The sequence below is a fragment of the Phalacrocorax carbo genome, chromosome 30, assembly GCF_963921805.1.
Source record: "Phalacrocorax carbo chromosome 30, bPhaCar2.1, whole genome shotgun sequence".
Lineage (NCBI taxonomy): Eukaryota > Metazoa > Chordata > Aves > Suliformes > Phalacrocoracidae > Phalacrocorax > Phalacrocorax carbo.
The window spans coordinates 66,778-93,732 of record NC_087542.1 but is presented as its reverse complement, the minus strand read 5'-3'; the positions used below and the strand labels follow the sequence as shown (position 1 = coordinate 93,732).

The 26,955-nt window shown below is 67.9% G+C and overlaps 6 protein-coding genes across 28 annotated transcripts; 5 read left to right on the top strand and 1 right to left on the bottom strand.

Annotated features, from left to right (window-relative positions):
• The first annotated feature begins 128 nt into the window (after positions 1–128).
• On the top strand, positions 129–4,690 carry ACP5 (acid phosphatase 5, tartrate resistant). 14 transcript variants are annotated; one of them, XM_064437276.1, is made up of 6 exons: positions 129–396; positions 1,330–1,372; positions 2,250–2,530; positions 2,859–2,986; positions 3,248–3,599; positions 4,070–4,690. In XM_064437276.1, exons 1-6 carry the CDS (start codon positions 301–303, stop codon positions 4,304–4,306), a joined length of 1,137 nt encoding a protein of 378 aa, XP_064293346.1. In that variant the 5' UTR covers positions 129–300; the 3' UTR covers positions 4,307–4,690. The 14 variants fall into 14 exon arrangements, with proteins under 14 accessions (XP_064293346.1, XP_064293355.1, XP_064293356.1 ...); XM_064437285.1 differs by having other exon boundaries at positions 133–270; positions 2,273–2,530; XM_064437286.1 differs by having other exon boundaries at positions 133–270.
• A 170-nt stretch (positions 4,691–4,860) lies between these two features.
• Positions 4,861–5,949, top strand: ELOF1 (elongation factor 1). 2 transcript variants are annotated; one of them, XM_064437294.1, is made up of 4 exons: positions 4,861–4,959; positions 5,113–5,230; positions 5,354–5,424; positions 5,515–5,949. In XM_064437294.1, the coding sequence occupies exons 2-4, from the start codon at positions 5,115–5,117 to the stop codon at positions 5,577–5,579; spliced, it is 252 nt and encodes an 83-aa protein (XP_064293364.1). In that variant the 5' UTR covers positions 4,861–4,959; positions 5,113–5,114; the 3' UTR covers positions 5,580–5,949. The 2 variants fall into 2 exon arrangements, with proteins under 2 accessions (XP_064293364.1, XP_064293365.1); XM_064437295.1 differs by having other exon boundaries at positions 4,871–4,930.
• Positions 5,950–6,658: 709 nt separating this feature from the next.
• CNN1 (calponin 1) lies at positions 6,659–10,589 on the bottom strand. 2 transcript variants are annotated; one of them, XM_064437292.1, is made up of 7 exons: positions 10,146–10,589; positions 9,025–9,146; positions 8,706–8,772; positions 8,446–8,583; positions 8,014–8,124; positions 7,604–7,630; positions 6,659–7,082 (listed from the first exon to the last, which is right to left on the bottom strand). In XM_064437292.1, the coding sequence occupies exons 1-7, from the start codon at positions 10,206–10,208 to the stop codon at positions 6,855–6,857; spliced, it is 756 nt and encodes a 251-aa protein (XP_064293362.1). In that variant the 5' UTR covers positions 10,209–10,589; the 3' UTR covers positions 6,659–6,854. The 2 variants fall into 2 exon arrangements, with proteins under 2 accessions (XP_064293362.1, XP_064293361.1); XM_064437291.1 differs by having other exon boundaries at positions 7,604–7,750; positions 10,146–10,583.
• A 950-nt stretch (positions 10,590–11,539) lies between these two features.
• ECSIT (ECSIT signaling integrator) lies at positions 11,540–14,433 on the top strand. Of its 2 annotated transcripts, none has more exons than XM_064437275.1 (7): positions 11,540–11,752; positions 11,910–12,345; positions 12,471–12,694; positions 13,073–13,127; positions 13,383–13,531; positions 13,916–14,018; positions 14,095–14,433. In XM_064437275.1, the coding sequence occupies exons 1-7, from the start codon at positions 11,555–11,557 to the stop codon at positions 14,412–14,414; spliced, it is 1,485 nt and encodes a 494-aa protein (XP_064293345.1). In that variant the 5' UTR covers positions 11,540–11,554; the 3' UTR covers positions 14,415–14,433. The 2 variants fall into 2 exon arrangements, with proteins under 2 accessions (XP_064293345.1, XP_064293344.1); XM_064437274.1 differs by having other exon boundaries at positions 13,335–13,531.
• A 137-nt stretch (positions 14,434–14,570) lies between these two features.
• ZNF653 (zinc finger protein 653) lies at positions 14,571–18,647 on the top strand. 7 transcript variants are annotated; one of them, XM_064437265.1, is made up of 9 exons: positions 14,571–14,900; positions 15,164–15,207; positions 15,553–15,768; positions 15,975–16,379; positions 16,590–16,767; positions 17,322–17,439; positions 17,534–17,648; positions 17,735–17,834; positions 18,086–18,647. In XM_064437265.1, the coding sequence occupies exons 1-9, from the start codon at positions 14,728–14,730 to the stop codon at positions 18,261–18,263; spliced, it is 1,527 nt and encodes a 508-aa protein (XP_064293335.1). In that variant the 5' UTR covers positions 14,571–14,727; the 3' UTR covers positions 18,264–18,647. The 7 variants fall into 7 exon arrangements, with proteins under 7 accessions (XP_064293335.1, XP_064293334.1, XP_064293329.1 ...); XM_064437264.1 differs by having other exon boundaries at positions 15,161–15,207; XM_064437259.1 differs by having other exon boundaries at positions 14,571–15,038.
• Positions 18,648–19,501: 854 nt separating this feature from the next.
• ELAVL3 (ELAV like RNA binding protein 3) lies at positions 19,502–24,654 on the top strand. The gene is made up of 7 exons (XM_064437114.1): positions 19,502–19,510; positions 21,178–21,463; positions 22,005–22,108; positions 22,402–22,555; positions 22,831–23,047; positions 23,387–23,425; positions 23,586–24,654. The coding sequence occupies exons 1-7, from the start codon at positions 19,502–19,504 to the stop codon at positions 23,908–23,910; spliced, it is 1,134 nt and encodes a 377-aa protein (XP_064293184.1). The 3' UTR covers positions 23,911–24,654.
• Positions 24,655–26,955: the final 2,301 nt, after the last annotated feature.

Here is a 26,955-nt window from a genome sequence, read left to right as displayed (position 1 = left end):
GGGGGGGGGGGGGCGCGGACACCCCGAGGGCAGCCCCAAAAACCAGGGCGGTTTCTCGCCATTCCGCGCGGGGTGCTGGGGAGGGGGCAGGGGCGACCCCGGTGTCTGGGCCCCTCCCCCGCCGCTTTAGGAGGCAAAGGGCGCCCCCCCACCCCGCCCCGGAGGGACTCAGGCGTCCGGGCCCCCTCCCTCCCTCCCCACCGGCCCGCACTGCCCCTCCCGGCATCGGAGGGGACCCAGGCGTGCGGGACCCCCGACCCCGCCCGGCCGGTGAGACGCGGAACTAGGCAGACTGGTGGGATGAGGCCGGGCCGGACGCCTGGGTGGGCCCGGACCCCTCGGGCTCCCCAGCCCCGGGGCCGAAGGCCAGAGCTCGGGGTGACCCCCCACATCCAAGTAAGGGACCCAGGCGTTCGGCTGCCCCTCCCCCCCTTCCCCTGCTGCACGTGGCCTCATTGGAAAACGCGGCGGGGGGGGGCACTCCCGGCCGTCTGGGTCCCCCCGGGTGGGATGGGGGGGGCGCTCCCGGCCGTCTGGGTCCTTCCCCCCGGGTGGGATGGGGGGGGGCGCTCCCGGCCGTCTGGGTCCCCCCGGGTGGGATGGGGGGGGCGCTCCCGGCCGTCTGGGTCCCCCCGGGTGGGATGGGGGGGGGCGCTCCCGGCCGTCTGGGTCCCCCCGGGTGGGATGGGGGGGGCGCTCCCGGCCGTCTGGGTCCTCCCGGGTGGGATGGGGGGGGGCACTCCCGGACGCCTGGGTCCCCCCGGGTGGGATGGGGGGGGGCACTCCCGGACGCCTGGGTCCCCCCGGGGCGGGGGGGGTTGGGGCACTCCCGGCCGTCTGGGTCCTTCCGGGTGGGGGGGGGTTGGGGCACTCCCGGCCGCCTGGGTCCCCCCGGGTGGGATGGGGGGGGGGCACTCCCGGACGCCTGGGTCCCCCCGGGTGGGATGGTGGGGGGGCACTCCCGGACGCCTGGGTCCCCCCGGGTGGGATGGGGGGGGGGCACTCCCGGACGCCTGGGTCCTTCCGGGTGGGGGGGGGGTTGGGGCACTCCCGGACGCCTGGGTCCCCCCGGGTGGGATGGGGGGGGGGCACTCCCGGACGCCTGGGTCCCGCGCTAGTCATGGCGTGGCCGTGCCTTGAGCGGCTTTGGGGCATTTTGGGGATTTCCGGCGGAGACCGGGGCTGATCCCTCTCGGGTCCCCCAGTGCCCCGTGGCCCGCCCCCTGCCCCCCCGCGGCGGCCCCGTGTCACCGCGAGGCGTCAGGTGACGGCGGGACCGGGGGGGGCACCGGGTGGTGCGACCCCACTTCCCCTTTTGGGCCTATAAAGCGCCGGAGGGGACACGCGAGGGGACACGAGAGTGGACACGAGGGTGAGTGGTCCCCGGCCCCACGGGGTCCGGCCCTGGCAACTCATGGGAGGGGGGAGGGCGGCCCGGACACCCAGGTCCCACTTCTGCGTGGGGGAGGTGGTGGTGCTGGGGACCCCCTCTGGACACCTGGGGCCCACCGGTGAAGACTGGGACCCACCAGATGCCTGGGTCCCACAGGTGGGGACCAGCAGCCATGGACACCTGGGTCCCATGGGTGGGGGCTGGGACCCCATGGACCCTCCTGGATGCCTCGGTCCCATGGGTGGGGACTGGGACCCCCTGGACGCCTGGGTCCCATGGGTGGGGGCTGGGACCCCTGTGACCCCCCACCCCCAGATTCCTGGGTCCCATGGGTGGGTGCTGGGACCCCTGCGACCCCACCAGACACCTGGGTCCCATGGGTGGGGGCTGGGACCGATGCGAACCCATCCCCCCCCAGACACCTTGGTCCCATGGGTGGGGACTGGGACCCCTGCAACCTCCCCAGACGCCTGGGTCCCATGGGTAGGGGCCAGGTCCCCTGGGAACCCCCAGATACGTGGGTCCCATGGGTGGGGGCTGGGACCCCTGCGACACCCCCCCCCCCCAAGACGCCTGGGTCCCATGGGTGGGGGCTGGGATCCCTGTGACCCCTCCCAGATCCTGGGTCCCATGGGTGGGGGCTGGGACCCCTGCAACTCCTCCCAGATGCCTGGGTCCCATGGGTAGGTGCTGGGACCTCTGCAACTCCCCCCGGACACCTGGGTCCCATGGGTGGGTGCTGGGACCCCTGCGACCCCCCCCAAGACACCTGGGTCCTATGGGTGGGGTCTGGGACCCCAGATACCTGGGTCCCATGGGTGAGGGCCAGGACCCCTGGGGTGCCCCTGGACACCAGGGTCCTGGGGGTACCATCTGCAGATGCTGGAGCTGCTGTGGATGACGGTGACGGTGGCGGTGATGGTGGCAGCAGGGGGGAGTCCTGAGGGGGCTGTGCAGTTCTTGGCAGTGGGTGACTGGGGGGGGATCCCTGACCCCCCTTTCACCACCCCGCGCGAGGTGGCCACGGCAGCAGCCATGGGACGCACGGCCACTGACCTCGGTGCCAACTTTGTCCTCGCCCTTGGGGACAACTTCTACTACAAGGGGGTGCAGGATGAGTGGGACCCCCGCTTCCAGGTATTGCCACATGTCTCCAGGGTCAGGGCACCCTGAAATGTGGGGGTGGGGTGGGGGGGCATCTTGGGGGGAGGGAGGCTGTGGTGGGGTGATCCTCAAATATGTATGGGGGAGCCCCTATCTTGGAGGGGGAGCAAAATTTCAGGGGGGACCCCAGTACCAATCTGAGGGGAACCCAAATGTCCCTGGGAGGGGTTGTGGGGAGCCTGGCTGGGCTCTGTTCCCCCTGTCCCCACACATCCCCATCCCATGTCCCCATGTGTCTCTGTCCGCTGCTCCCCCTGTCCCCCCCGTTCCCTTCCCATCCCCACCATGTCCCCTCTGGCAGGAGACCTTCGAGCGGGTGTTCACGGCCCCGGGGCTGCAGGAGCTACCCTGGTTCGTACTGGCTGGGAACCACGACCATGCTGGGAACGTCACCGCGCAGCTGGCATACGGCCACCGCTCCCCCCGATGGTAGGGACCCCTGGGACAGCCAGGACCCCTGTGCATCTCCTGTTTCCTGGCGTGGCCACCTGTCCGTGTCCCCAGTGTGTCCCCAAGTACCCCTGAGATGTCACCGCGGTGTTCCCAAGTGTCCCCAAGCCGCCTGTGTCCCACAGGCACATCCTGCACTACTACTACAGCCCGTGTCTGGTGCTGGGCTGTCCCCAGGGTGTCCCCAAGTCCCCCCGGGGTGTCCCCACAGTATCCCCAAACCTTCTGTGTGTCCTGCAGGCACTTCCCACACTACTACTACAGTCTGCGCCTCTCCCTGCCGGGCACCAACGTCTCAGCCCGGCTGCTGGTGCTGGACACAGTGATGCTCTGCGGTGGTGGGGATGACTTCGGGGTGGGGAACACCCCTAGCGGCCCCCAGGACGCAGAGGCAGCGGCAGCACAGCTGGCCTGGCTGCGGGGACGACTGTCCTCTGCGCGCCACGACCGCTATGTGCTGGTGGCCGGGCACTACCCAGTGTGGTCGGTGGCGGAGCATGGCCCCACCGCCTGCCTGGTGCGGCTGCTGCGGCCGCTGCTGCGGCACCACCGTGTGACTGCTTACCTCTGCGGCCATGACCACAACCTGCAGGTGAGCCCTGGGACCCCGGCCTCTGGTGGACCCCCCCAGACCCCTTCATGGGACCCTACTGTGCAGGGATCCCCCAAAACCTGACCCAGGACCCCGCTGTATGGCCCCCCCCCCCCCCGAAACTGCCCATGGGACCCTGGTATTTATGGAATGCCCCAGACCCCTCCATGGGATGCTGGCATCCAGGGGATCCCCTAGATTACCCCCCTAGATTCCACCCCCTCTGGACCCTGGTGACCAGGGACACCCCCCCCACTATCCCCTTGGCCCCACTCCCTCAGTTCCTGGAGCAGGGGGTAGGCATCCAGGCATCTTTGGGGCGGCCAGGTGTCCAGACTCTGCCCTCCATCCCTGTCCCCTGCCCCCAGTCCCTGATGGGGGGTGGACAGGGTCCTGGTGTCTGGGGCAGGGATCCAGGTGGGGACCCAGCCATCTGGACCCCTCATCCCCAACACAACTTTGCCCCCCAGTTCCTGGAGGAGGGGGGTGTGGGCTATGTGGTGAGCGGCGCCGGCAACTTTATGGAGGACACCCAGACCCACGGTGGGGCCGTGCCCCCTGGCTCCCTCCGCTTCTTCTTCGGGGCACCCACATCCCCCGGCGGCTTTGCCCACCTCCGCCTGGATGCCCACGCGGCCATCGTCACCTTCCTGGAGGCCACCGGCCGTGTCCTCTACCGTGTGGCCCTGCCCCCCCGTGACCTGTGACCCCTGCACCCCTGGCACCAGGACCCTGAAGGACCCCAGGGCTCACCGTAGCGGGGGATGTATGGGGGGTACCCCCTGGCACAGCAGACGCCATCACAGAACCCTTGCGGCCCCTGGCCACGCAGGACCCTGCAGGGGCAGCCAGCAGGACAACACCACACCCCCCACCCTCTCGCCTGGTGCTGGTGGACCCCCAGGGGAACGGGTCGGAGTCCCCCGTGACACCCTACATCAGGGACAGGGGGCAGGACCCCTGTGTCCCCTGACCTCAGGGAACCCCAAGGCCCTGTGGGAGCCCCCCCCCCAGCCTGGACCCCCGCAGGTCCCCGGTGTCCCATCCCGTTCCCCCCGCCCCCCCCCCCAATAAAGGGCTTTGGACGGAGACGCTGACCCGGACACGCCGCGACCGACCGCCGCGAAACCGCCCCGTTCCGGGCAGCGCGAGTCACGTGGCGCTGGCGCGGCCCCGCCCCCGCTGCCGGTTGGTTGGGGCCGCGTGGCCGCCGCCCAATTGGCAGCAAGGGCGGGTGGAAGCGGCGCGAGGCGGGGGAGGCGGGGCCGGGGCTACTTCCGGGGTGCTGCGGCGGAAGCGCCGGTCGCCGGGGGAAACACGGCGGGAGCGGAGTGAGCGGAGCGGGGTGGCGGCTCCCGGGGTACGGCCGGGGGGGGCGCCGGGGCGGTCGAGGCCGGGGAGGGTCCGAGCTCGCCCCCGTCGTGGCCCAGTTCGGGTGGGGGCTCCTGGCCGCCGGGCCCCGGGAGAGGCTGTCTCCACCGGCCCGTGACCGGGCCCCTCGCGGTTCCCGCAGCCATGGGACGCCGTAAATCCAAGCGGAAGCCGCCGCCTAAGAAGAAGGTGACGGGGACGCTGGAGACACAGTTCACCTGCCCCTTCTGCAACCATGAGAAGTCTTGTGACGTCAAGATGTGAGCGTGGGGCGAGGGAGAACGGCCGGGGTGGTGGGGGGGCGGCGGGGGGGTGGAGGCCACAATCCGCAAGGGGGCATGGCGGGGGGCCGACCGTAGCAGCCTGTGTCCTGCTGCCCCCAGGGACCGTGCCCGCAACACGGGGGTGATCTCCTGCACCGTCTGCCTGGAGGAGTTCCAGACTCCCATCACCTGTATCCTTATTGGGACCACCCCATTGCCCCGACCCCCACCCCCCGGACCTCACCTCCGTCTCCCTGTTAGTGCCTTAACATCCCCCAAAGACCTCTCGGAGCCGGTGGATGTCTATAGCGACTGGATCGATGCCTGCGAAGCTGCCAACCAGTAGCAGCCAGGACAGACCCTGCCCGCAGCACAACCCTGGACCCCCGGAGGAGGGTGGTCCTGTCCCTGCCCCAAGACCCGCCGTGGGAGGTTGTGTCCCTGCTGCCCCTTCACGGCATTTTCTTTACGTTTTCTACCTTTCTGTCCCCAGGCACGGGGGACCTGGCTCACACGGGGACCCAGGATGTGTCCCCTCCCTGGGCACAGGACCTCTCCTCTTGGAGGAGGCTCGCCCAGCCTCACTGTGGCTTGTCCCAGGTGCTTAATTGCTGTTCACCAGTGAGCTGCAGGGACGCGGGCCTCGGCCGGGCACGCAGGCAATGTGTTTTGGCAGAGCTGCCTTTGAATAAATGCCCTTGCGGGGCTGGGCTGGGGCTCCGTGTCCTTGTCACAGCGAGGGGGACAGAGATGTGCAGGGACACATGGGGCTGGCTCTGTGGGGTCTGTGGGGACGGTCAGGCCCGCAGCGGGCCAGGCAAAGCCAAGGCCCTAACAAGGCTCAGCAATGCTAATGAATCTCATCTGGTTTCAGAGCTACGCTGGGACAAATTGTCACCCTCGGCCACCAGCTCCTAAACCTGTGGATGCCGTTACCCACCCCTCCCCACTCCAGGGCCCTCGTTAGGGTCAATTTTGTCATCACGGGTACCTGCGTGGGCAGGAGGGGCCGGAGCCAGGCATTTCAGCGGCTCTGCGGGTGTCAGTCTGGGTTCGGCATTGCCCCAACGTGGGGAACCTCAGTGTCCTGGGTACAACTTGTGTCCCCTTATAGCACATTTGTGTTGTCCAGCTGCCAAAACATCCTCTCTGCCACTGTGTGTCCTCCCGACCTTGCCCCAATTGTGTCTTGATGTCCCTCTGTCCCTGTTCCCCTTCAATGTTCCGCTGTCCCCATGTGCCTTGGTGTGCCCCCATCCCTGTCCCATCTCCATGCGTTGTTGTTCCCCTACCTTGTGTCCCCACAGCCCTGTGCCTTGTTGTCCCCTGTAGTCCCCCTGCCTTGTTCCCCCCATGTCTCCTTGTCCCTGGTCTTGCCATTGTGCCTCCTTGTCCCCCGTGCTGGTGCCCACAAAGGTGGCAGGTTTGCATGTGGGTTTTATTGTGCCTTGGTGGCTTCACATAGGAGGGGCAGCAGCGGGGCCAGGCCCCCTGGCCAAGCTCCCCCGGGCTGAGCCCCCTGGCCGTGCCGGCCCCATGGGGCCAGGGGCGCAGTGAGGCCGGTGCGGTGGGGCCCTGCGTGGGGCAGGGCAGTGCGGTGCAAGCAGCCGCGGGCCGGCAGCTACTGGGAGTTGTAGAGGCCGTCGAGGCCGTCCTCGCCCAGCAGCTCAGGGCCGCCGCAGTACTTGGGGTCATAGACCTGCCGCGGCAGCCCGTACACCGTCATGCCCTGTTGTGAAGCGCCCTTGTTGCTGCCCATCTGCAGCCCGATGGTCATCGTGTCACAATGCTCCATGCCCAGTGCTGGCTCGAAGATCTGCCGCTTCGTCCCCGGTGCCGTCATCCCCGCCTGGGCAAGGACAGTGCTGGGGGTGGTGGCCTCGGCCTCTCCGTGGGGACCAGGGGGGTGTGTGTGTGTCCCCCCGTGTCCCTGTCCTCCCCAGATGGTCCCTTAGCCTCCTGTGAGGATCCTCCAGCTTCCCTCAAGGGTCCTTCAGTCTCCCCATGGGTCTGGAGGGGGTCCCTCTATCCTCTCCAGGGCATCAGAGTGAGTCCCTTGTCCTCCCCAGAGGGTCCTTCAGCCTCCTCAGGGGACTGCATCTCGGGGTGTCAGGGGCCCTGGGGGCCCCCCAATCCTTCCCCCCACTGCCCATGGGGACTCCCTCACCCCCTCCCTCCAGTGCCATGTCCCCAAGTCCCTTCACCTGCCTGACTTGGGACACTGGAGTCCCTGGGGACATCAGTCTCCCTGTGTCCTCCGTACCCAGCAGGCCCAACACAGTGGGGTCCCTGCAGGTATGGCAGTGGCTGTGTCCCACCCCCAGCTGGCACCCTTGGTGCCCCTGGGGAGAGCGCTCCCCGCATCCGCACCTGGCTGGCGCCCTTGTTGGTGCCCATCTGGAGGCTGATGGTGGCCTGGTCCAGGGGCTGGTCCGTCCCCAGCTTGGGATCATAGAGGTGCCGCCGTGTCCCATATGCTGTCATGCCTTGCTGGCTGGCAAACTTGTTGGTGCCCATCTGGGGGTGGAGGAGAGGGGAGGTTGCAGGCGGGGACAGGGACAGGCACCCACCAGCCCCAACACACTGGGACTGCCCTCCCCACCGTCCACAGCGAAAGCCTGTGTCCCCAAAAGACACACCCTCCCCACCCCCCGGGACCCCTGGGCACCCCATGTGCCCTGATGTCCCCCAGAATCCCCCGATCCCCCATGCACCCTGCCATCCCCCTGTGCTTCCCCCATCTCCTTTTACCACCCCCACCCTGTGTGTCCCCATGGTACCTGGAGGCCGATGATGTTCCTGCCTTCACGGAGCTTCTCAGGGTGGAAGCGCCGCTGCTGCTTCTCCGCGTACTTCACCCCCAAACCCACGTTGTTCCCCTTTGTCTTGGCCTGCACAAGACCCTGAGGCTCAGGGTGTGCATAGGCTTTCGCCCCATTGCAGCCCCCAGACTCATGTTTATCCCCAATTCCCCTGGGACTGCCCCCGAGCCACAGCCCAGGTGCCACCCCCCCCAGGGCTCCCCTGAGACCCCAAATCCCCCCCAAGGCTCCCCCGAGCCCCTGGCTTTGCCCCATTTGGCCCCATCACCTAGCAGGTGAGGGCAATGGGGGAGGACTGGATGTCCTCCCAGGGGTTGTAGGGAGCCCCCAGGGCCCCCAGCCCACCCCCAAGGACTCCCAAAGACCCCCATCCTATCCCAGTGGGGTCACCTGGCTGGCAAGGGCGATGAGGGTGGACTGGACCTGCGTGTGGTTGGTGTTCTCGAAGAGGTCGTTGGCCTCAAAGATGTCGTGGGGCTTCACCCCGTAGCGCGTGATGGCCCGCAGGAAGTTCCCGATGTTCTCCAGCTGCACACAGGTCAGCTCAGAGCCTGGACCCCCAGACCATCCCCCGGGTCACCCCCCGCAGTCCCCTGAGCAGCGCCAAGGGCCCCCCCCAAGCCCTGACTCCCCTTTTGTGGACCCCTCACCTTGTGCCAGTTCTGGATGGGTTCATTCACCTTCTGCACAGAGCCGGGCTGTAGCTTGTTGATGAGCCTGGGGACAAGGGGTCAGGGTCAGGGTTGGAACAGGGGTCAGCCCTCACTGGTCAGGGTCAGCCCAGGTGAGGTTGGTGGGGGGCAAGGGCTGGGGTCAAGCTTAAAGTCCAGGGTCAAGATTGGACTGAGTGGCCAGAGGATGAGCCCAGACTCCAGCTGGGGTCAGGGGTGAGCTGTGCTTCCAAAGGACAGCCTGGTTCCAGGGTTGGGGTCAGGGCTGTGGTCATTGGTCATTGTTCAGGGGTCATACTCGCAGAGGATGACACCATCCTTGAGGCCATCCATGAAGCTGTCCCCGATGCGGCGACCGGTGGTCCCCTCGATCCAGGCACGCAGCTCCCGCTCCGTCTGCGGGTCATACTTCTGTGCCAGCTGGGGATGGGAATGGGGGACACCGTCAGGGGGGTGTGGTGACATGAGGGACACTGTCAGAGGGACACGGGGACATGTGGGACATAGGGGATATGGCGGGCACTGTCAGGAGGACGCTGTTAGATGGGAGAATGCAGAAGGGGATGGAGGGCTGAGCAGGGGGCAGGGGAGATGGGGGGGCACGGGGGGGGGGAGGGGTGCCACTCCAGGGGTGACAGACGAGCTCATCCCCCGCTCTCCCCCCCTCCCCTCATGGCGGTGGGGTTGGGGTGGGTGCAGAAGAGCTCTGGACGCTTGGGTCCCCCAGGTGCTGGGGGGGGAGAGTGGGGAGGTGGTGGTGGTGGGCCGTGCCGGGGGGGAAGGGGGGTATCTACCCCCGCAAGGCAGGGAGGACGCGGGCGCCCGGGCCCCCCACCTGCCCCGCCCCCCCCCGGGAGGACCCAGCCGTCCGGGCCCGCCGAACCTTTGCCCATATATAGCCCCGGGCTGCGGCCGCCCGCCCGCCGCGCTCCGACGCCTTATAAGGGCGCGCGGCGGGGCCGGGGGCGGCGGGGCCCCCCCGGGTCACCGGGGCCCCCCCGGCTTAACCCTTCCCGCGCCACTTCCCGCAGGCGGCGGCGTCCGGAGGGACGGGACGCCCCCTGCGCCTGCTCCCCGCGGGGCGTCTGCAAGGGGAAACTGAGGCACAGCCGGGGCGGAGGGACCCCCCCCCCCCCCCAAAGGCGTCCGGGTGCCGCCCCCTCGCCCCGGACACGGCGGGGACCGTGGCGTCCCGGTGCCCACCCCCTCGCCGCCCGCAGCGGGGACCCAGGCGTCCGGGCTCCCCCGCTCGGGGCAGCACCAGGGACAGCGCCAGCTCCTCCCCCGCCCCCCGCCCGCTCCGGTCCCGCCGGGCCATGCCCCCCCTCCCCCGTCCGTTCCTGCCCCCCTTCTCTCCCGGTGGGGTCGGTCCTGCCCGGTTCGGCCCGGCCCGGCCCGGCCCGGCCCTGTTCCGCCCACCTTATTCTTCACCTCGGCCGACAGCCCGTAGGCCGGCCCGCGGTTGAAGTGCGCGTTGGACATGGGGTCGGTGCGGGAGGGTCCCGGTGGGTCGGGTCGGGTCGGTTCAGTTCGCCCCGGTCCGGGTCTGTCCCCGTTCGGCTCGGTCGGGTCGGGTCCGGCTCGGCTCGGCTCGGCCCGGCTCGGCTGGGCTCGGGTCGGTCCTGTCGGGTCGGCTCGGTTCCTCTCGGGTCGCTTCGTCCCGGTCCCGACCCGGCGCCGCCGCCACTTTTAAAAGTCGGCGGAGGGCGCGGAGCCCCCCCGGGCCGGAGCCGCTGCCAGCCAATCTACACCACCCGCCGCGCTGATGTCACCGCGGGGCGGGTGGTGGCGTCATTTTTTCCACATTTAGCGGGGGGATCCCGGGGGGGCGGGGTAGCCCCGGGACACCCCGCCCCCCCAACTCTCCTCAAGCCCCCCTCCCCCCTTCATCCCTTCCCCATCTTCCATCCTCCCCGCTCTCCCACCCTTCCCCCTACCTCTCCGTCTCTCCCTCTGTCTCTCCCTCCTGTTCCTCCGTTCATCTCTCCCTCTGTCCGTCCCTCCTGCCCCTCTGCCCATCCCTCCGTCCCCCTACCCCCCGCCTGACCCCTTGTCCCTCTGTCCCTACTCCTGTCCCTCTGTCCATCCGCCTCTCTCTTTGTCCCTCTCTCTTCCCCGCTCCCCGCGCTGTTTGTCCCCCCCGGACGCCTGGCACCCCTCCCCGAACTCCGGGGTCCCCCCAGTCCCAGGGGGAGCGGTGGGGGCGGGGCGGTCCGGACGCCCGGGTCCTCCCGGTGCCGTCAGCGGATCGGACTCCGCCGGCCCCGAGGGGGGGAAGGGACGGTTCGTCACGGGTGGGGAATGCGCCTCCCCCCCCGCCCCAAGCCCGGGACCGCGGCGGGGGGACCCAGGCGTCCGGGCTCCGCCCCCACCGCCCCGAGGGGTCCCGGCTCGAGGCGAGGGCGGGTCGGTATCCCGCGGCCTCGGACAGGGGAGCTCTGGGGCGTTCCGGGGGGCCCGGGCGGCCGGGTGGCGACGGACTCTGGTGTCCGGGAAGACCCAGGCGTCCGGTGGGGGACCCAGGCGTCTGCGGCCGCCCCCCTGCTCCTGCCGGAGCTGCCGTTTCCATTTATAGCAGCCGTTGCAGCTCTGACGTCACCGTGACCCGTGTACCATCACCACCAGCCCGAGGCTCTGACATCACCCAAGGCCACTGTCCCCAGTCCTGACATCATCGCGTAACCCCGGCTCTGAACGCATCCGTGGGGCCCGCTCTGACATCACGGGGAACCCCTTCGAGCTCCGCCCCCCGCGCCGCCAATCACCGCCCGCGCCCCGCCTCCAGGCGAGGAGTGCGTGGGGATTGGCTCTACCGCAGGCCCCGCCTCATGACCTGGAAGCGCTGGCCGGAGGGGTCGGCGGCACATGGCGGCGCCCAGCACCGCGACCCGGCGTGGGGGGGGACCCCGGAGTCCGGCCGTGACCTCCGACCTCTGGCCCACCCGCACCGCCCCCGCGGAGCCATGAGGCTGTCCTGGGCCCGTGCCCTGCCCCGGGGGCTCTGGGGCAGCTGGGGACCCCCGCAGGTGCGGGGGCGGGAGGGGGCGCCGGAAGGTGGGGGGAGGCGAGGGGACACAGGGGGAGCGCAGGGGGAGGGGACACAGCGGGAGGTGGGGGTACGGGGGGTACTTCGGCCCAGCCTCCCCCCGGCCCCCCCAGCCTCGCCCCCTTTCTCCCTTCCAGGTTGCTCGGAGCCTGTGCCAGCGCAGCAGCCGCCCGGCGGGGGACCCGGCAGGGCAGTCCTGGGGGGACGCCTCGGGGGACACCTCCGGGGACGCCTCGGGGGACACCTCCGGGGACGCCTCGGGGACCCCGGCGTGGCGTGACACCGCTCGCAGGGCGCAGGACGAGGACCGAGGTCCTGCGGCCTTCGCAGCGGCGCTGGCAGCGCTGGAGCAGGCACCTGGACGGCGTGTGGGGCGGCTGGAGCTGGTGGCGGCAGCGCTGGCAGCGATGCCAGCACTGGGGGTAGCGCGGGAGCGGGAGGCCTACCACCGCCTGCTGCGCCTGCTGCCCCGTGGGCCCTGGGTGCCCCGCGGGCCCTTCCAGCGCATGCTGGCCCCCTTTCCCCGGCAGCAGGAGTGCGGCATCCAGATCCTGGAGCAGATGGAGAGATATGGTGGGTGTGGGCAGGGGGAGGGGGTGCCAGGCCCCTGGGGAGGGAGTCTGGATGCCTGGGTCCTCTGGGGAGGGGCTGCCTTGGGTCCTTGGGGAGGGGTCCTGGACACCTGGGTCCCTGTGCAGGTGTGGTGCCGGATGCAGAGACACGGTTCCTGCTCCTGGGCATCTTCGGGCCCCACAGCCGCCCCATGCGCAAGTGCCAGCGGCTGCTCTACTGGCTGCCACGGATGCGCCACGTGGACCCCTACCCCCTGCCCGCCCGCCTGCCACCGTCTGGCCTGGCCACTGCCCACCTGGGCCTGCGCCGCATCGCCAATGACCTTGATGCCCGCATCACTGTCTACCAGGTGGGACAAGGGGATGGACACAGGTGGGGGACACACCAGGGGACATGAGGATAGGGGATGTGGGGATGGGGATGTTGGGGGACACATGGGGATGCAGGGGCGGGCAGACAGGGGGCAGGGAACTGGTGTCACTGTCTAGCAGGTGCGATGGGACAGGGATGGGGGGACCAGGACAGGGAACCCACCTCACCATCGGCTGGGTGTAACACATGGATGCAGAGCTGGGGCGGGAGGTGTGAGGATGGGGATGCAGAGGGGTCCCTCTGTCACTGTGGCCGGGTGGCTGGCTGGGCCCCTCCTGGGGATGCAGTCCCCCAGCAAGGCCCCGATGTCCCTGGGTTGTTAAGGGGTGGCTGGTGACCAGTCTCCCTCCCACAGCGGCCAGTGCCGGACGAGGGGGATGACGAGGGCTCCGTCCAACCCTACATCATTGGTGAGCGCTGCGGGACTCAGGCGGACCTGGGTGTCAGGGGAGGCATGTGGTCATCTTGGTAGGGGGCAGGTGTCTGGGGCGGGGACCCATATGTTTGGGGGTATGCCAGCATGTGGGGGGACCCAGGCATTCGGGGGAGCCTGGTGTAGAGGGAGCCCCGTGGTGCTGGGTGTGCAGTCCCCAATGTTGGGGTCCCTTGTGTGGGAGTTTGGGGTTCCCAATGCTGGCATGGGGTCCTCATCTCCCTCCCCACAGGCGCCCAGAGCCCAGACCAGCAGGCGCTGCTGGCTCAGCACGGCCCGGCACAGCCCGTCTTCGTGGAGGGTCCATTCCCCCTCTGGCTGCGCAGCACCCGCCTGTGCTACTATGTGCTGCGGGGGGACCCCCTGCCTCCCCACCTGCGGGTGAGCCTGGTGGATCCCGGGGCTCTGGAGGGGATGGGATGAAACCTTCTATTGCTTGGCACCAGATGGAAGGGGAGGGGGGTCCCCATGGCCCTGGAGCAGGTGGGATGGGCTACCCATGGCCACAGAGGGGTTCCCCTGGCCCAGGACAGGAGGGGTTGGTACCCCCATTGCCCAGAATAGGTGGGAGGTGACTCTTTTATAGCCCAGGATGGGGCAAGATGGGACCCCCGTGGCCCCAGAGAGGTCCCCCTGGCCCAGGACAAAAGGGGACAAGACCCCCGTGGCCCAGGAGAGGAGGGGAGGGAGGGGACCCCTATGGCCTTGGAAGGGAGGGGAACCCTGGCCCAGGATGGGTAGGAGGGGACCCCTTGCCCCCACCAGGAGGAACCCCCAGACCCTGAGCGCAGCCTGTACTACCCCCTGACCCTCGACCTGGACCTGGAGCGTGGCCCCTGGGATGACGATGACTTCGATGTGGAGGAGGGTAAGGCAGGGGGGCAGGGGCAGGGGCGAGGGGGAACCTCTGTGCTGCCCCCGTCCCCCTGACCCGTCCCCCATAGTGGAGGAGGGCCCCGTCTTTGCGCTGTGCATGGCGGGGGCTGGTGACCGGCACACCCTGAGCAAGTGGATTGCCGGGCTACAGGAGGCAAACCCCATCCTGGGGCGCACCCCAGTCATCTTCCGCCTGGAGGATGGGGACACCCCAGCTGGCGCCCCCGGGGGTCCCCCTGCACCCCAGCTGGGGGCGGTGCCTGCCCCGCCGGTGGTGCTGGAGGCCCCCGGCCCACCGCGGGGGCGCAGCCGCAGCACCGGGGGCGATGCCACCGGTCCCGGGAGAGGTGGGGGGCCGGGCGTGCCCCCCACAGCCTCGGAGGAATAAAGGAGGTATCGCCGACGGAGAGGGGTGTCTTGTGTCGGGGTCCCGGGGGGGCCGGGGGTACGCGGCGGGCGGCGGGAGGCGGCCCCGTGGAGAGCGGCGCGCGCTCGTAGCCGCCGTCTGGGCGCTCGGCGAGCGCGCATGCGCACTGTATGCCGGCGCCGCGGGGCGCGCGACCGGTCCGCTCGGTCCTTCCGCGCAGGCGCATTGCGCCGCGCCGTCTGTCACGAAAAAAAGGCGTGAGCGGGGCCTGCAGCGGAGGAAGTGGTGGTGGCGTCATCAGCGGCGCGCCGCGGCGCGGGGCGGCGGGCCCGGCATGAGCGCGGCCGAGCGGGGCCTGGGTGCGGCGGGCGGTAGTGGCGGCGGCCCCGGCCCCGGGGGCGGCCCTGCGGTGGAGTCGGGAGGCGGCGGCGGCGGACGGAAGGCGCGGGGGCGCCCGCGGCTGACAGAGTCGGACCGGGCGCGGCGGCGGTTGGAGTCGCGGAAGAAGTATGACGTGCGGCGGGTGTACCTGGGCGAGGCACACGGGCCCTGGGTCGACCTGCGCCGCCGCAGCGGCTGGAGCGATGCCAAGCTGGCGGCCTACCTGTTGGGGCTGGAGCGGGGGCAGCGCGCCGGGCGGCGCGGGTGAGCGGGGCTGGAGGGCCGGGGGGCTCGGGTGCCCCCTTCCCGTCTTGCAGCTATCGTGGGGCAGCCCTCCGCAGAGAGGGGCGCCCCGGTTTGTCCTTAGGCCACCAACTCTCTCTCAGCAGGAAGCTGTGGGAGCAGGTCCCTAAAAAGCCCAAACGGAAGAAAAGTGAGTGTAGTGGAGGGGGTGGGTGGGCGGGGGCTGCCCTTGCCGATGGGGGAACCTCTGGGCTGTGAGTTGGGGCACCTCAGGCTGGGGTGGGGCTCAGGCAGGGGCTGGGAGACCTGGGGCTGCCAGGGGTGCGGGTGGGGTTTGGGTGGTGATGGGGGATGAGGCTGGGGCTGGAGGAGCATTGGGCAGGGGCTGGAGCATCTGGGGGTGCTGTGGAGTTGACTAGGGTGTGCTAGGGGGCTAGGCAGGGCTTGGGGATTGATGGGGGGGGTAGGGTTGGGGGTGTGGGGTGTGCCGTGGGGTCAGGTGGGGGGTGCCAGGCTGCCAGCAGCCCTCCCCCAGGGCGGCGGCGCAATGTGAACTGCTTGCGGCACGCGGTGATCTGGTACGAGGACCACCGGCAGCGCTGCCCCTACGAGCCGCGGCTGGCGGAGCTGGACCCCTCCGTGGGGCTCTACACCACAGCCGTCTGGCAGTGCGAGCGTGGGCACCGCTACTTCCAGGATCTGCGCTCGCCTCTGCGACCCCTCAGTGACTCCGACGGGGACAGTGATGATGGTGCGTGTTGGGGGGGAGTGGGCAGGGGGACACTCAGCTGGGTTGTGGGGATGCAGTGGTGGGGCTCAGGGGTGGTTTGGGGGATCTGACTTTGTTGTCTGGGGGCCTGGCCTGGGGGTGTGTGGGCCCAGGGTGCTTCTTTGGGTCATGGTGTGGGGGGCTGTTTTTGGGGGTGGGGGCTCCCCTTGATCTTCTTTCTCCTGCAGCAGCAGCTCCCGGCAGCTCCTTCTCATCCTCAGGGGGTTGCAGCTCAGGCTCGGAGGCGACACCACAGGGGGCCCCGTCAGCAGCAGGCGGGGTGGCAGTGGCCCCCCCTGCGGGTCCAGGCCCCCCCGAGGGTGCTGCGGAGGGGCGGGCGGCAGCTCTGGAGGCTGTGGTCTGCGTACCCCTACCACTGCCTCTGCGGCTGGGTGCAGGGCGGGGAGCGCTGGCTGAGGGGGGGCCCCCCACCTTGCTGCAGGGTCCCCCCCTCCTCATCCTGGCCAGCCCTGGCTATGATGCGTTGGGGGGGCTGCAGCTGGACGTGACAGGGGACGAGGTGCCCTGTGCTCTGCTGGAAGAGGAGGGCACCTTCCCCCCACCCCCCCCAGACCCCCACCTTCCTAAGACAGGTATGGGGGAGCAGGGGTTATGGGGGTGAGTGGGACTGGGGTGCTGGGATCTCAGGTGTTTGGGGGGTATTGGGGTGCTGGGGGGGGCCGGTGGGACTGGACTGTTGGGGGGCTGAAGTGGATTGGGGTCAGGAATAGAGGAGATTGGGGTGCTGGGGTGGGGACATCAGTGGCTGGGTGCCAGCAGTGCCTCACTTAACTCACTGACAGCAGAAGAGGATGAGATGCTGGGGTTGAAGCAGGAGGAGGTGCCCCGCCCTGCCACCGAGCTCCCGCCACAGCCCCCTCCTGAGTCCCCCCAGGAGCCCCCCCTGCCCCCCCCAGCTGAGGACACTGATGGGGGTGATGTATCAGCCATCATCTACGAGATCCCCAAAGAACCTGAGAGGTCAGGGGAGTGGGGGTTGGGGGTCTCTTGGGTACCTGGAGGCCCAAAGGTGGCCAGGGTGGGGGGACTCAGGATTTGGGAGGGGTGGCACAGTTTGGGGTGTTGATGGGGGCTTGGGGGAAGTGTGAGGTATTGGGGGTGTCTTTTGGGGGTCACTACAAGGTTTCCTAAGTTTCTGGGGACGTGAAGAGGGCTCAGAGCTGGGGAGGGCCTGGGGGTTACAAGGGGTTCAGTGACTGGAGGTGTGCAGGGGTTGAGGCTTTTTTAGGGCTGGGGGAGACCTTGGGGTTATGGAGGTGTCTTTGGGGACAAGAGGGGAGGCTCTGGGGACTTTGGGGGGCAGGGGACTGGGACAGTTTCCAGGTACTGTGGGGGTCTTTTTCAGAGGTACTCTTGGGTTGGAGGAGCTGTTCAGGGTTTGTGAAGGGCTTTAGGAGCCTTCAGGTACATGAAGGGATGTTGAATGGGGCCCCTGAATGCCTGGGCCCCACCTGGCGCTGTGGCCTCTGGTGGGGGCCTTACCCCACGCTGTGCTGCCGCCCCTCCCTGTGCAGGCGGCGGCGGAGCAGGCGGGGCCGTGCCCCCCACCCTGACCCCGAGGGGCTACCGGAGCCGATCGCCTGCCCCTATGCAGGCTGCGGGCAAGTCTATGTTGCTCTCAGTAGCTTCCAGGTGCGCCTCCCTTCCCCCCTTGGGCTGGGGCCACCCTGCTCCCCCTGTGCCCTCTTGGGTCCCCCAGGGACCCCCTCACCTCTCTGCCCCCCAGAACCATGTCAACCTGGTGCATCGCAAGGGCCGGACCCAGCAGTGCCCCCAGCCCGGCTGCGGGAAGAGGTTTTACCTGGCTAACCACCTGCGCCGGCACATGGTCATCCACTCTGGTGAGCCCCACCATCTCCTGTGCCGTGTCCCCCCAGTGTCCCCTGCCCCATGTCTGCCCAGCATCCCCCCACGTCCTCCTCCCCAGGCGTGCGGGAGTTCACCTGTGAGACCTGCGGGAAGTCCTTCAAGCGCAAGAACCACCTGGAGGTGCACAGGCGGACGCACACCGGGGAGACCCCCTTGCAGTGAGTGATGGGGGGGGGGACACTGGGAAGACCCCCTGTGGGAAGTGTCAAGGGGGTCAATGGGGAGACCCCCACTTGCAGTTAGTGATATTGTAGGGTCACTGCTGCATCGAATGACACAGGGCACCCCACTCTCTCTGACACCCCTGCCCATTCTGCCAACCCTTCTCAAGGTGCAAGGTCTGCACCTTGCAGAAGGGGGGATGAAGGTGCTCCCTCACCCTCCCCTTGCCGTCCCCCCCTCCCCCCAGGTGTGAGGTCTGTGGGTACCGCTGCCGCCAACGTGCCTCCCTGACATGGCACATGAGGCGCCATGGGGGGCCAGGGCTGCGCCCCTTCCCCTGTGAGCGCTGCGGAAGGCGCTTTGAGCGCCCTGAAGGCCTCAAGTTCCACGCACTCAAGAGCCACCCCGAGCCCCGCGGCACTTAGCGGGGCGGCCCCCCGCTTCCCCATGCTGGGTCGCTTTGACTTCCCTGGGGCAACCTCATGCTGTGTGGAGGTAGGGAAGTGCCCTCTGGGGGTCCTGCCCCACCCCACCCTGCCCCAAGCACCCTGAGCCCGATGCACTTGGTGGAGCCCCTCACCCCCGTGGGCTCCACAAGCTGCCTCAGGGGACCCTGACCCCCCATTGCCCTGGGCCCCCTTGCTCACCCTTTATTTATTTCCTGACTCTCAGTTGTCATGTTTGCTCTCCTCCCCTGGGGCAATGGGGTCGGGGGACAGTGGGGACCCTGGTTTTGTCTTGGGGAGGGGGGGACCTGCCCCCCCCGATGCCCCCCGATGCCCCCCGTTCTATTAAAGTGATGGATTTTATTTGCTGCCTCCCACTCTCTGCCTGGGAGCACCCGGGGCGCGAGGGAATGTGGGGGGGGGGGGCCAGGGGGGCTGCCCCGCAGCTCGGGGGGTTGCGGCCCACCCAGGACAGCCCCTCCTCCCCCGCCACCGCCCTCGGGGGGGGCGGGGCGGGGCACGCCCCGGCGCTGTCCCCGGTGCTGAACAGGCGGCAGCTCCGCCCTGCCCCGGCGCCGGGGACCCCCCGCTCCGGCGGTGCCACTGTGGGGTCCCCGTCCCGCTTCCCCCATCCCGCCCCCTCCCTGCTCAGCCCCCGGCCCTTCCTCCTCCTCCTGCCTCCCCTTCCTCCTTCCCCCGCCCAGCGCTTCCTTCTTTATTACACCCGCCCTTTGCCTTCATCACCTTCCTCCTCCTTCCCCCGGCCCCCCCCACCTCCTCGCGGGTCACGTGGGCGGGGCCGGGGGGGCTATAGGCGGTGTCTATAGGGGGGTCTTGGGGGGGCGTTGGGGGCTCCGCCTGCTTGGCAGCCAATGGGCTTCGCCGGGGGGGCCAGTCCATTTTGGGGTATCGGGGGCGGGGGGGACGGACTGCCCCACCTGCAGACGGTGGGGGGGAACGGACGGAGTCATCGCGGAGCAGTGTGGGGGGGGCTGGGCCGCGCCCACCGCGGCGGTTTGGGGGGGCCCCGCCCCGCGGCCGCCCAAGGACGTTTAAAGGACCGACGGGGCCGCCGCTTGCAGCACCCGACGCCGCGGCGGAGCCCCCCGGAGCCGCCCCCCCCCGGCTCGGGGCCCCCCGCAGTGCCCCCCAGCCTGCTGGGCCTTGCGGGGGCCCCCCCAAGCAGCCCCCCCGGCCGCAGCCCCGGCCCCGCGACGATGGTGACGGTAGGAGCGGGAGGAGGGGCTGTGGGGGTTTGGGGTGTTGTTGGGAGGGCGCAGTCGGTATCCCCAGCACCCTCCGTCTCCTGAAAGCCCTGTCCCGAACCCCCTCCCCCAGCTCCCCGGCATCCAACATCCCCCCTTACCCTGCCCCCCCCCACTGTGTCCCCCCACCCCCTCATCCTCCAGCCCACCAGCATCCCCACCCCCACGTCCCCATCTCTTCTGTGTGTGTCCCCCATGTGATGGCGTGTGACACACTTGGGTGGGGATGGGACCGCCACGACAGCTGCATGCACACGCGTGTGCATCACATGTTGAGGGCACATGTATGTGTGCACAAGGGAGGCACGCGCGTGTCATGCAGGGCGTGGAGGGTGTGTCAGCCCATGTGGCATCTGCTGTGCTGGAACATGGGTGTGCCCCGTGTGCTCGTGTGGGACACGTGTGTGCAAGGGTGGGGTGGGGACCCAGCTGTCCCCTGCCTTCCCCCCCCCCCACCCCCCAAGTCCTCCTCCCTTTGGCCCACATGTGTAGAGCTGCTGCCACATGCACACACGTGCTTGCAGCGGAGCAGGCCCTGTACTCAGGGGCACGCGCGTGTGCGAGTGCACACGCACACGCCTCTGCTTTAGTGCGTGGGCACAGGGATGTCTGTGTGTGGGGAGGAGTCGTATGCGCACACGCGACACGCAGACACGCGCAGCCCCGGGCAGAGCGGGTGTGTGCGGCAGAGGCGTGTGTGTCATGGGCGTGTGTCCGTGTCCGGGCGTGTGTTGTGTGTGTGTCCGTGTGTCTGCGTCCGTGTTGCCCGTAAATCCCATTTTGTCAATGTGATTCGGTGATACTCGGCTTTTCTGCTTTCACTTTTCTAACCGGCCAGTTTCGGGGCTGTCACTGCCCCGCGGGCGGACAAACGGACAGACACCCTCTCGCTCGTGCCGGCCCCCTGCCCCACGCGGTCCCCCAGCCCTTAAAGGCACAGTACCTCCCCGAAGGACCCAGGCGTCCGGCCCCTCCGCCCCATTTCAGACCCTGGCCAGCTCCTGGCGGGCCCAGACCTCGGGGTCCCCATCCCGCCGAGGCGGGGGGGGACGACACGGGCAGCCCCCGGGCGCCTGGGTCCCGCAGCCGTGGCTGGTGCCCCCGGGTGTCCCGTCTCCTGTTGATAAAGGCCCATTGTCCCCCGCTATTGTGCGGGGGGGGGGGGGGGAAGGGGCGGGGGCTCTGCTGCACAATGGGGGATTATCCCCCGGGGGGAGGGGCGCACCGGATGCCTGGGTCCCCTCCTACTTTGGGGAGCGATGGGAGCCCGGAGGCCTGGGTTGCCTCCTGCCCTGCTGCAGGGTGGGGGCAGCCTATGGGGACCCAGGCGCCCGGGCCTCAAAGAGTCCACCGCCCCCATGTCCCACCTGAGGTGTCCCTGTTCCCCCCCACCAATGTCCTCATCCCCACTGCCACGTTGCTGCCCCCATCCCCGTGCCCCACCCATGGCTCTGTCCTGCTTCACCTCGGTAATGACTCCTTGTCCCCGCTGCCTGGGGTTCCCTGTGACTGTCTGTCGGTCCCCGTGCTGTCCCCATGACCCTGGTGTCTCGGTCCCTCCGTTGTCGCCATGTCCTTCTGCTGTCCTGTGATGGAGACACCCTCCTAATGCCCATCCACCCCCTCAGCAGATCCTGAGCACAGTGGAGGCCCAGGCTCCCAGCACCCCGGGGCCGTCAGGCTGTGGCCCTGTCCCCGTTCCTGTGGCTGTGCCAGTGGTGGCAGTGCCAGGGCCGGGGGTGGCAGCCGCGCTGCCCAATGGGGCTCCCCCGGTCCCCACCGTGGCCGACGACAGCAAAACCAACCTGATCGTCAACTACCTGCCCCAGAGCATGAGCCAGGAGGAGCTGCGAAGCCTCTTTGGCAGCCTCGGGGACATCGAGTCCTGCAAGCTTGTCCGCGACAAGGTCACCGGTATGGGACAGGGGAGACAGGACACAGGGAGATGGGACATGGGGAGATGGGACAAGGGGCATGGGGCTTGGGGAGACATGGTGGATAGGACACAGGGACACAGGCAGATGGGACACGGGGAGACAGGACACAAGGCATAGGCAGATGGAATATGGGGGCATGGAACATGGGGAAACGGGACATGGGGAGATGGGACATGGGGACATGGGGTGTGGGGAGCCTGGACACGGGAAACAGGGAGATGGGACGTGCGGACCCATGGGGACTGGGACAGGGGTGAGCATGTGGATGGGAACATGGGGGCAGGGACACCTTCAGGAGCCTCTCTGGGCATGTCAGGTCCTGCAAGCTCAACCACAGGGTTGACCCTACTACAGGGATGTGAGGACACATGGGGGTAGGCATCAACAGCTACAGAGATGAAGGTGGGATGGAAACGGGCCTTGGGGACAGGAGTGGGATGGGGATGGGGGTGGGGACTGGGGATGGCATGACTGGGCCTGGTGCTGGGGCCACCCTTGGTGCTGACCCCACACCCCAGGGCAGAGCCTGGGCTACGGATTCGTCAACTACGTTGAGGCAGGTGACGCTGACAAGGCCATCAGCACCCTCAACGGCCTCAAGCTGCAGACCAAGACCATCAAGGTGCCAGATGCTGGGGTCCCTCGGTGGGGTGGGCAGTAGAGGGGTGCCTCGGGGCGGTGGGTGGATGCTGGGGTCCCTCGGAGCAGGCAGACACTGGGGTCCCTGGGGGGGTGGAGTGGGCACCAGGGAGTCCCTTGGAGGGGGTAGACACTAGGGGAGTCCTTGGGGGAGGCAGGTGCCTGCATCCCTGGAGGGAGATCCCATGGATGGGAGGCAGCTCTGGCACCCGGACACCTACATCTCCTGGGCTGACAGCCCTGACACACAACCCCCACCCCACTCCACCCCCGCAGGTGTCCTATGCCCGGCCCAGCTCAGCCTCCATCCGTGATGCCAACCTCTACGTGAGTGGCCTCCCCAAGGCCATGGGGCAGAAGGAGATGGAGCAGCTCTTCTCCCAGTACGGCCGCATCATCACCTCCCGCATCCTTGTTGACCAGGTCACAGGTGTGCCTGGGTCCCCCAGGGGAAGGGGACTGCCAAGACACCCTTGGGTGGGGGACAATTTCCTGGATGCTTGGGTCCCAAGGGTGGGCACTGGGTGTCTGGCGGGGGGGCATTCCTTGGAGACCTGGGTCCCGTGGGTGGATCTGTGGGGGAAATTCCCCAGGTGCCTGGGTCCCATGGGTGCATCTGTGCAGGGGATTCCCATCCTGTCCAGCTGCCCATGGCTGTGCAGCAGAGTCTCAGGGCTCTGTCCCCCGGACGCCTGACGTCTGCAGGTGTCTCGCGGGGGGTGGGCTTCATCCGCTTTGACAAGCGTGTGGAGGCAGAGGAGGCCGTCCGGGGGCTGCATGGGCAGAAACCGCTGGGAGCCACTGAGCCCATCACCGTCAAGTTCGCCAACAGCCCGGGCCAGAAGTCAGGGGGGGCCCTGCTCAGCCTCTGCCCCAGCGCCCGCCGCTATGGCACCCTGCACCACCCCCCTCAGCGCTTCCGGTAAGCTCAACATGCCCAGGGGCCCCGGGGCGGGTGGGAAATCCCTGGGAACAGGGGCACCCCCCAGGAGATGGGGCCAGCATAGGGTGTGGGGACATCCCCACCACCATGAGGACAGCCCCCAGGAGATGGGGCCACCACAGGGTGTGGGGACATCCCCATCACCATGAGGCCAGCCCCCAGGAGATGGAGCCACCACAGAGCACGGGGACATCCCTAGCGCTATGTGAACACCCCCAGGAGATGGGGCCACCACAGGGTGTGGGCACCCCCATGGCAAAGTGACACCTACATGGGCACACCCTCACGTTCCCCCTAATGGCTTCTTGTCCCCTCCAGGCTTGACAATTTGCTGAATGTGGCGTACGGAGTGAAGAGGTAATGGCCCCTCCCCTCCCACTCCCCGCCCCCCCCCCCCCCTCCCAGTCCAGCTCTGCAGCCCCAGCCCCATGCACGGGCCCATGTGGCCTGGGGGGGGGGAGACACCTGGCATCTGGGCACCCTGACCCCAGGCCAGCCCGCTGTCGCTGCTGCCCAGGTTCTCCCCGCTGGCCATCGAGGCAGTGCCAGGGCTGTCTGGGATGGGCCTGGGGGCCCCTGGCCCTGGCTGGTGCATCTTCGTCTACAACCTGGCGCCCGAGGCAGATGAGAGCGTCCTCTGGCAGCTCTTTGGGCCCTTTGGTGCTGTCACCAATGTCAAGGTCATCCGTGACTTTGCCACCAACAAGTGCAAGGGCTTCGGCTTTGTTACCATGACCAACTACGAGGAGGCAGCCATGGCCATTGCCAGCCTCAATGGCTACCGCCTGGGCGACCGCGTGCTTCAGGTCTCCTTCAAGACCAGCAAACAGCACAAGGCCTGAGCCCCACCCCCACTGGCCCTCTGGCCCCTGGGACCGGGTCTCCTGGCACCACCAGGCCACAGGGACCCCCATGAGTACCAAGGATACCCTGGAGACCATGGAGAACACCCCTGGACAGCAGGAGACCTTGGGAACCCCCTCCATGGGCAACAAGGACACCATGGGGACACCCCAAGGATACTCTGGAGACTGTGGGGCCACCCTCCAGGCACCAAGGACACTGTGGGGACCTTCCCACCCTGGAGACCATGTGGAACGCCCCTGGACAACCGGAGACCTTGAGGACCCCCTCCATGGGCACCAAGGACACCATGGGGACATCTGAAGGACAGCCTGGCTACCATGGACACCCCCACATCTCCTCTAGGCACCATGGACACCCTGAGGATTCCCCCAGGTGCTCCAGAGCTCTTGGGCACCGTGGGGGCATGGAGATCCTGGGGGTACCCCTGAAGAGCTTCCCGCCCCACCACTGGAAAGACTGGTGAACCCTCAGGACACTGAGGACAGTGGAATTCCTGGGGACAGACACAGCCCCCCCCCCCGACACCTCAGTAACCCTGGGAATCATGAAGGAGTCTGGATATGGGGGTGTGGCGGGGTGTGTGTGTGTGTATGTGTGTGTATGTCACCTCCAAAATACCCAGGAATGCCACACACCCCCCAAAGACTCTGGGGACCCCCCTCCCCCAGCACCCAGAGATGTTGGGGGCTGGTGCCCCCCCCACCCCCCGGGCACTGTGGAGACACCTGCCCCTCCCCAAGCACCCAGAGGCCGTGGCAAACCCCCAGTGAGCCCAGGTACCTTGTCAGGGACCCCTGAGACCCACAGCACTCCCTGGGGCAGGTCCCAGTCCAACGCCCACCCTGCCCCTTTTTTAATATATATATATTTTTTCTTTTCCTCTTTTCCTCTCCTCCTCTGGGGAGGTCACACACCCCATAAACGGGGAGAAGTAGGGTATCTTCCTCCTCCTCCTCCTCCTCTCCCCCACCACCCCCCCGGGGGGAGGGTGGGGGGAGGTGTGGACACCACAGGAGTCCCCCGGGACCGAGCGGCCCACTCCCCCCACCCCACCGGTACCGTGGGGGAGGGAAGGAGGGGGAGCCCCCTCCCTGCTTCCGCGAGGCTCCGCCCCCACGGCCAAGCCACGCCCCCAAGCCCAAGGTCTCCCGGGGCTTGCCCCGCCCCAGCGCTAGGCCACGCCCCCGGTACCGCCCCCTCCGGCGGTGGCCGGAGCACCCGCAGCGGCGCCCAGGGTCTGCGGGTCAGAGCCCCGGGGACCCCCCGCCCCGAGCACGCGATTCGGCTCGTTTTTGTCCCCAGGCTGGTGTCAAGTGGGGGCTCTGCCACCCTCCCCTCTGGTCCAGGAGTTGGGGCGGGGGTGTTGCTCTCGCTCCTCTTTTTTCCCATTTGTTTCTTTCTTCTTGGAGGGGGAAATTTTTTTTGGGGAAAAAGAACAAACAATAACGAATAATAACAATAATGGTAGCGCAAACAGTAGTGGGGAGAGAGACCGACACAGTCTGCGGTGACTCCTCTGGAGCGACAGACAGAAAACCATCTATTTTTTTAAGAGAAGAAGAAGGGAAAAAAAGAAATCCCCTGATGGCCCCCAAAACCGCCCTCAGGAGAAAAGCTGCAGGGTGGTGGTGGGAGGGGAATCTGTTACGTGCCCACTCCCCCCTCCTCCTTCCCTGCCCCACCCCCGCATTGCTTGGGGGCCGGGCCAGAGGTTGTGACCCCCAGGCGCGGTCACAGCATGTTTCGGGGGAGTGGGGTGGGGGGTGTGTGGGGTGTGTGGGGGTATGGGTGTGTCTTGTCCCCACCTTTCTCCAGCTACTCTAAAAATGGGTATTTTGGGTTTTTTTTTTGCCCCAGCCTCCTCAGTTTCCTGGGGTGGGTGCTTTTGCTTGGCCAGTTCTAGCATCCCGGCCAAAGAAAAGGGCAGAAAAGCCCCCAGAATGCCCAACCTTCCCAACAGGCTGAGTCCCCCATAGCAGCCCCATCCTCATCACCATTATTATTATTAATTATTATTATTATTGTTATTATTACTATTATTATTGTTGTTGTTGTTCTTGTTGTTGTTATTATTACTGCTATTATTTATTTTATCTCCTCCGTCGGGATAATTTCTTGCTTTTCAGTGGTTTCAGTTTCTGTTTGTTTCTGATTCTTTGCTGGCTTTCCTCAGCTCTGGGACCCTTGGGACCCCACCCAACCCCTCCTGACTCCAGCTTTTTTGCCTTGTGTTGTGTCGTGCCTGTTTGCAGCTTCTTGTAGGTTTAACTTATTGTTAATGTAAATATTTATTACACCCCCCCCACCCCCACCCCCACCCTGCCCATGTGTGCGTGCGTCCCTGGGGTGGGTGATGGACCCAGACGTCCGGGGCTGCCCCCCCTCCCAGGTCTGACCGCCTCCCCCCCCCCCCCCCTTCCTCTGCCCTGGGGCGCTCCAGCCTGGGGACCCCTGTCCCAGGGACCCAGGCATCCAGGCAGCCCCAGACCCAGCAGGACTGGTGGGCCAAGGGGACCCCCAGTTCAGTAGCAATAAGAGCTGCACCCCAGGGGTGTCTGGGAGGACCCAGCATGGGGAGAAACCACCTGAGTGTGAACAGGGCCCCCTGCGGCACAGTGGGGCCCCCAGAGGGGACGGGCTCCTGGCTCCCACCCCTGGACCCGACTCTTTGTACTTTTCATGGCAGAAATAATAAAATATCTGGAGGGGGCGGAAAAATCTGAAATTGTCGTGGTGGTGGTGCATGGCCCCGTGTGATGCAACATTAGTCCCCAAGCCCCCCGTTCCCCCGCCGCAGCACTCCTGGGGCGAGGCCTGCTGGCAGGGGGAGCATCCATCCTCCCCACACCCCACCCCGCCCCCAGCCCTCCAAGCAGGCCTGGGTGGCTCCAGCCCCGGGTGGCTGAAGGTACCAGGGCCAGGCCAGGGCTCACCCCAGGGAAGCGGGGTCGCCTAGGCGGTCATGTGAGTGATGGGGCACGCCATGAGCTGTAGCCTTCCGGCACAGTCTTCCCACTGTG

Coding starts and splice junctions, on each gene's coding strand:
- ELAVL3 (XM_064437114.1), top strand. Junction 22,556..22,830: donor CCTTGTTGACCAGGTCACAG/GTGTGCCTGGGT, acceptor TGACGTCTGCAG/GTGTCTCGCGGGGGGTGGGC. Junction 23,426..23,585: donor GTGGCGTACGGAGTGAAGAG/GTAATGGCCCCT, acceptor GCTGCTGCCCAG/GTTCTCCCCGCTGGCCATCG.
- ZNF653 (XM_064437258.1), top strand. CDS start 14,728: ATGAGCGCGGCCGAGCGGGGCCTGGGTGCGGCGGGCGGTAGTGGCGGC. Junction 16,768..17,321: donor ATCCCCAAAGAACCTGAGAG/GTCAGGGGAGTG, acceptor CTCCCTGTGCAG/GCGGCGGCGGAGCAGGCGGG. Junction 17,440..17,533: donor TTGCTCTCAGTAGCTTCCAG/GTGCGCCTCCCT, acceptor TCTGCCCCCCAG/AACCATGTCAACCTGGTGCA.
- ECSIT (XM_064437274.1), top strand. CDS start 11,555: ATGACCTGGAAGCGCTGGCCGGAGGGGTCGGCGGCACATGGCGGCGCC. Junction 12,346..12,470: donor GGAGCAGATGGAGAGATATG/GTGGGTGTGGGC, acceptor GTCCCTGTGCAG/GTGTGGTGCCGGATGCAGAG. Junction 14,019..14,094: donor TGACTTCGATGTGGAGGAGG/GTAAGGCAGGGG, acceptor CGTCCCCCATAG/TGGAGGAGGGCCCCGTCTTT.
- ACP5 (XM_064437276.1), top strand. CDS start 301: ATGAGGCCGGGCCGGACGCCTGGGTGGGCCCGGACCCCTCGGGCTCCC. Junction 1,373..2,249: donor ACACGAGAGTGGACACGAGG/GTGAGTGGTCCC, acceptor CCTGGACACCAG/GGTCCTGGGGGTACCATCTG. Junction 2,531..2,858: donor AGTGGGACCCCCGCTTCCAG/GTATTGCCACAT, acceptor CCCCTCTGGCAG/GAGACCTTCGAGCGGGTGTT.
- CNN1 (XM_064437291.1), bottom strand. CDS start 10,208: ATGTCCAACGCGCACTTCAACCGCGGGCCGGCCTACGGGCTGTCGGCC. Junction 9,147..10,145: donor CGGCCGAGGTGAAGAATAAG/GTGGGCGGAACA, acceptor TCCCATCCCCAG/CTGGCACAGAAGTATGACCC. Junction 8,773..9,024: donor GATGGTGTCATCCTCTGCGA/GTATGACCCCTG, acceptor CCTTGTCCCCAG/GCTCATCAACAAGCTACAGC.
- ELOF1 (XM_064437294.1), top strand. CDS start 5,115: ATGGGACGCCGTAAATCCAAGCGGAAGCCGCCGCCTAAGAAGAAGGTG. Junction 5,231..5,353: donor AAGTCTTGTGACGTCAAGAT/GTGAGCGTGGGG, acceptor TGCTGCCCCCAG/GGACCGTGCCCGCAACACGG. Junction 5,425..5,514: donor GTTCCAGACTCCCATCACCT/GTATCCTTATTG, acceptor CATCCCCCAAAG/ACCTCTCGGAGCCGGTGGAT.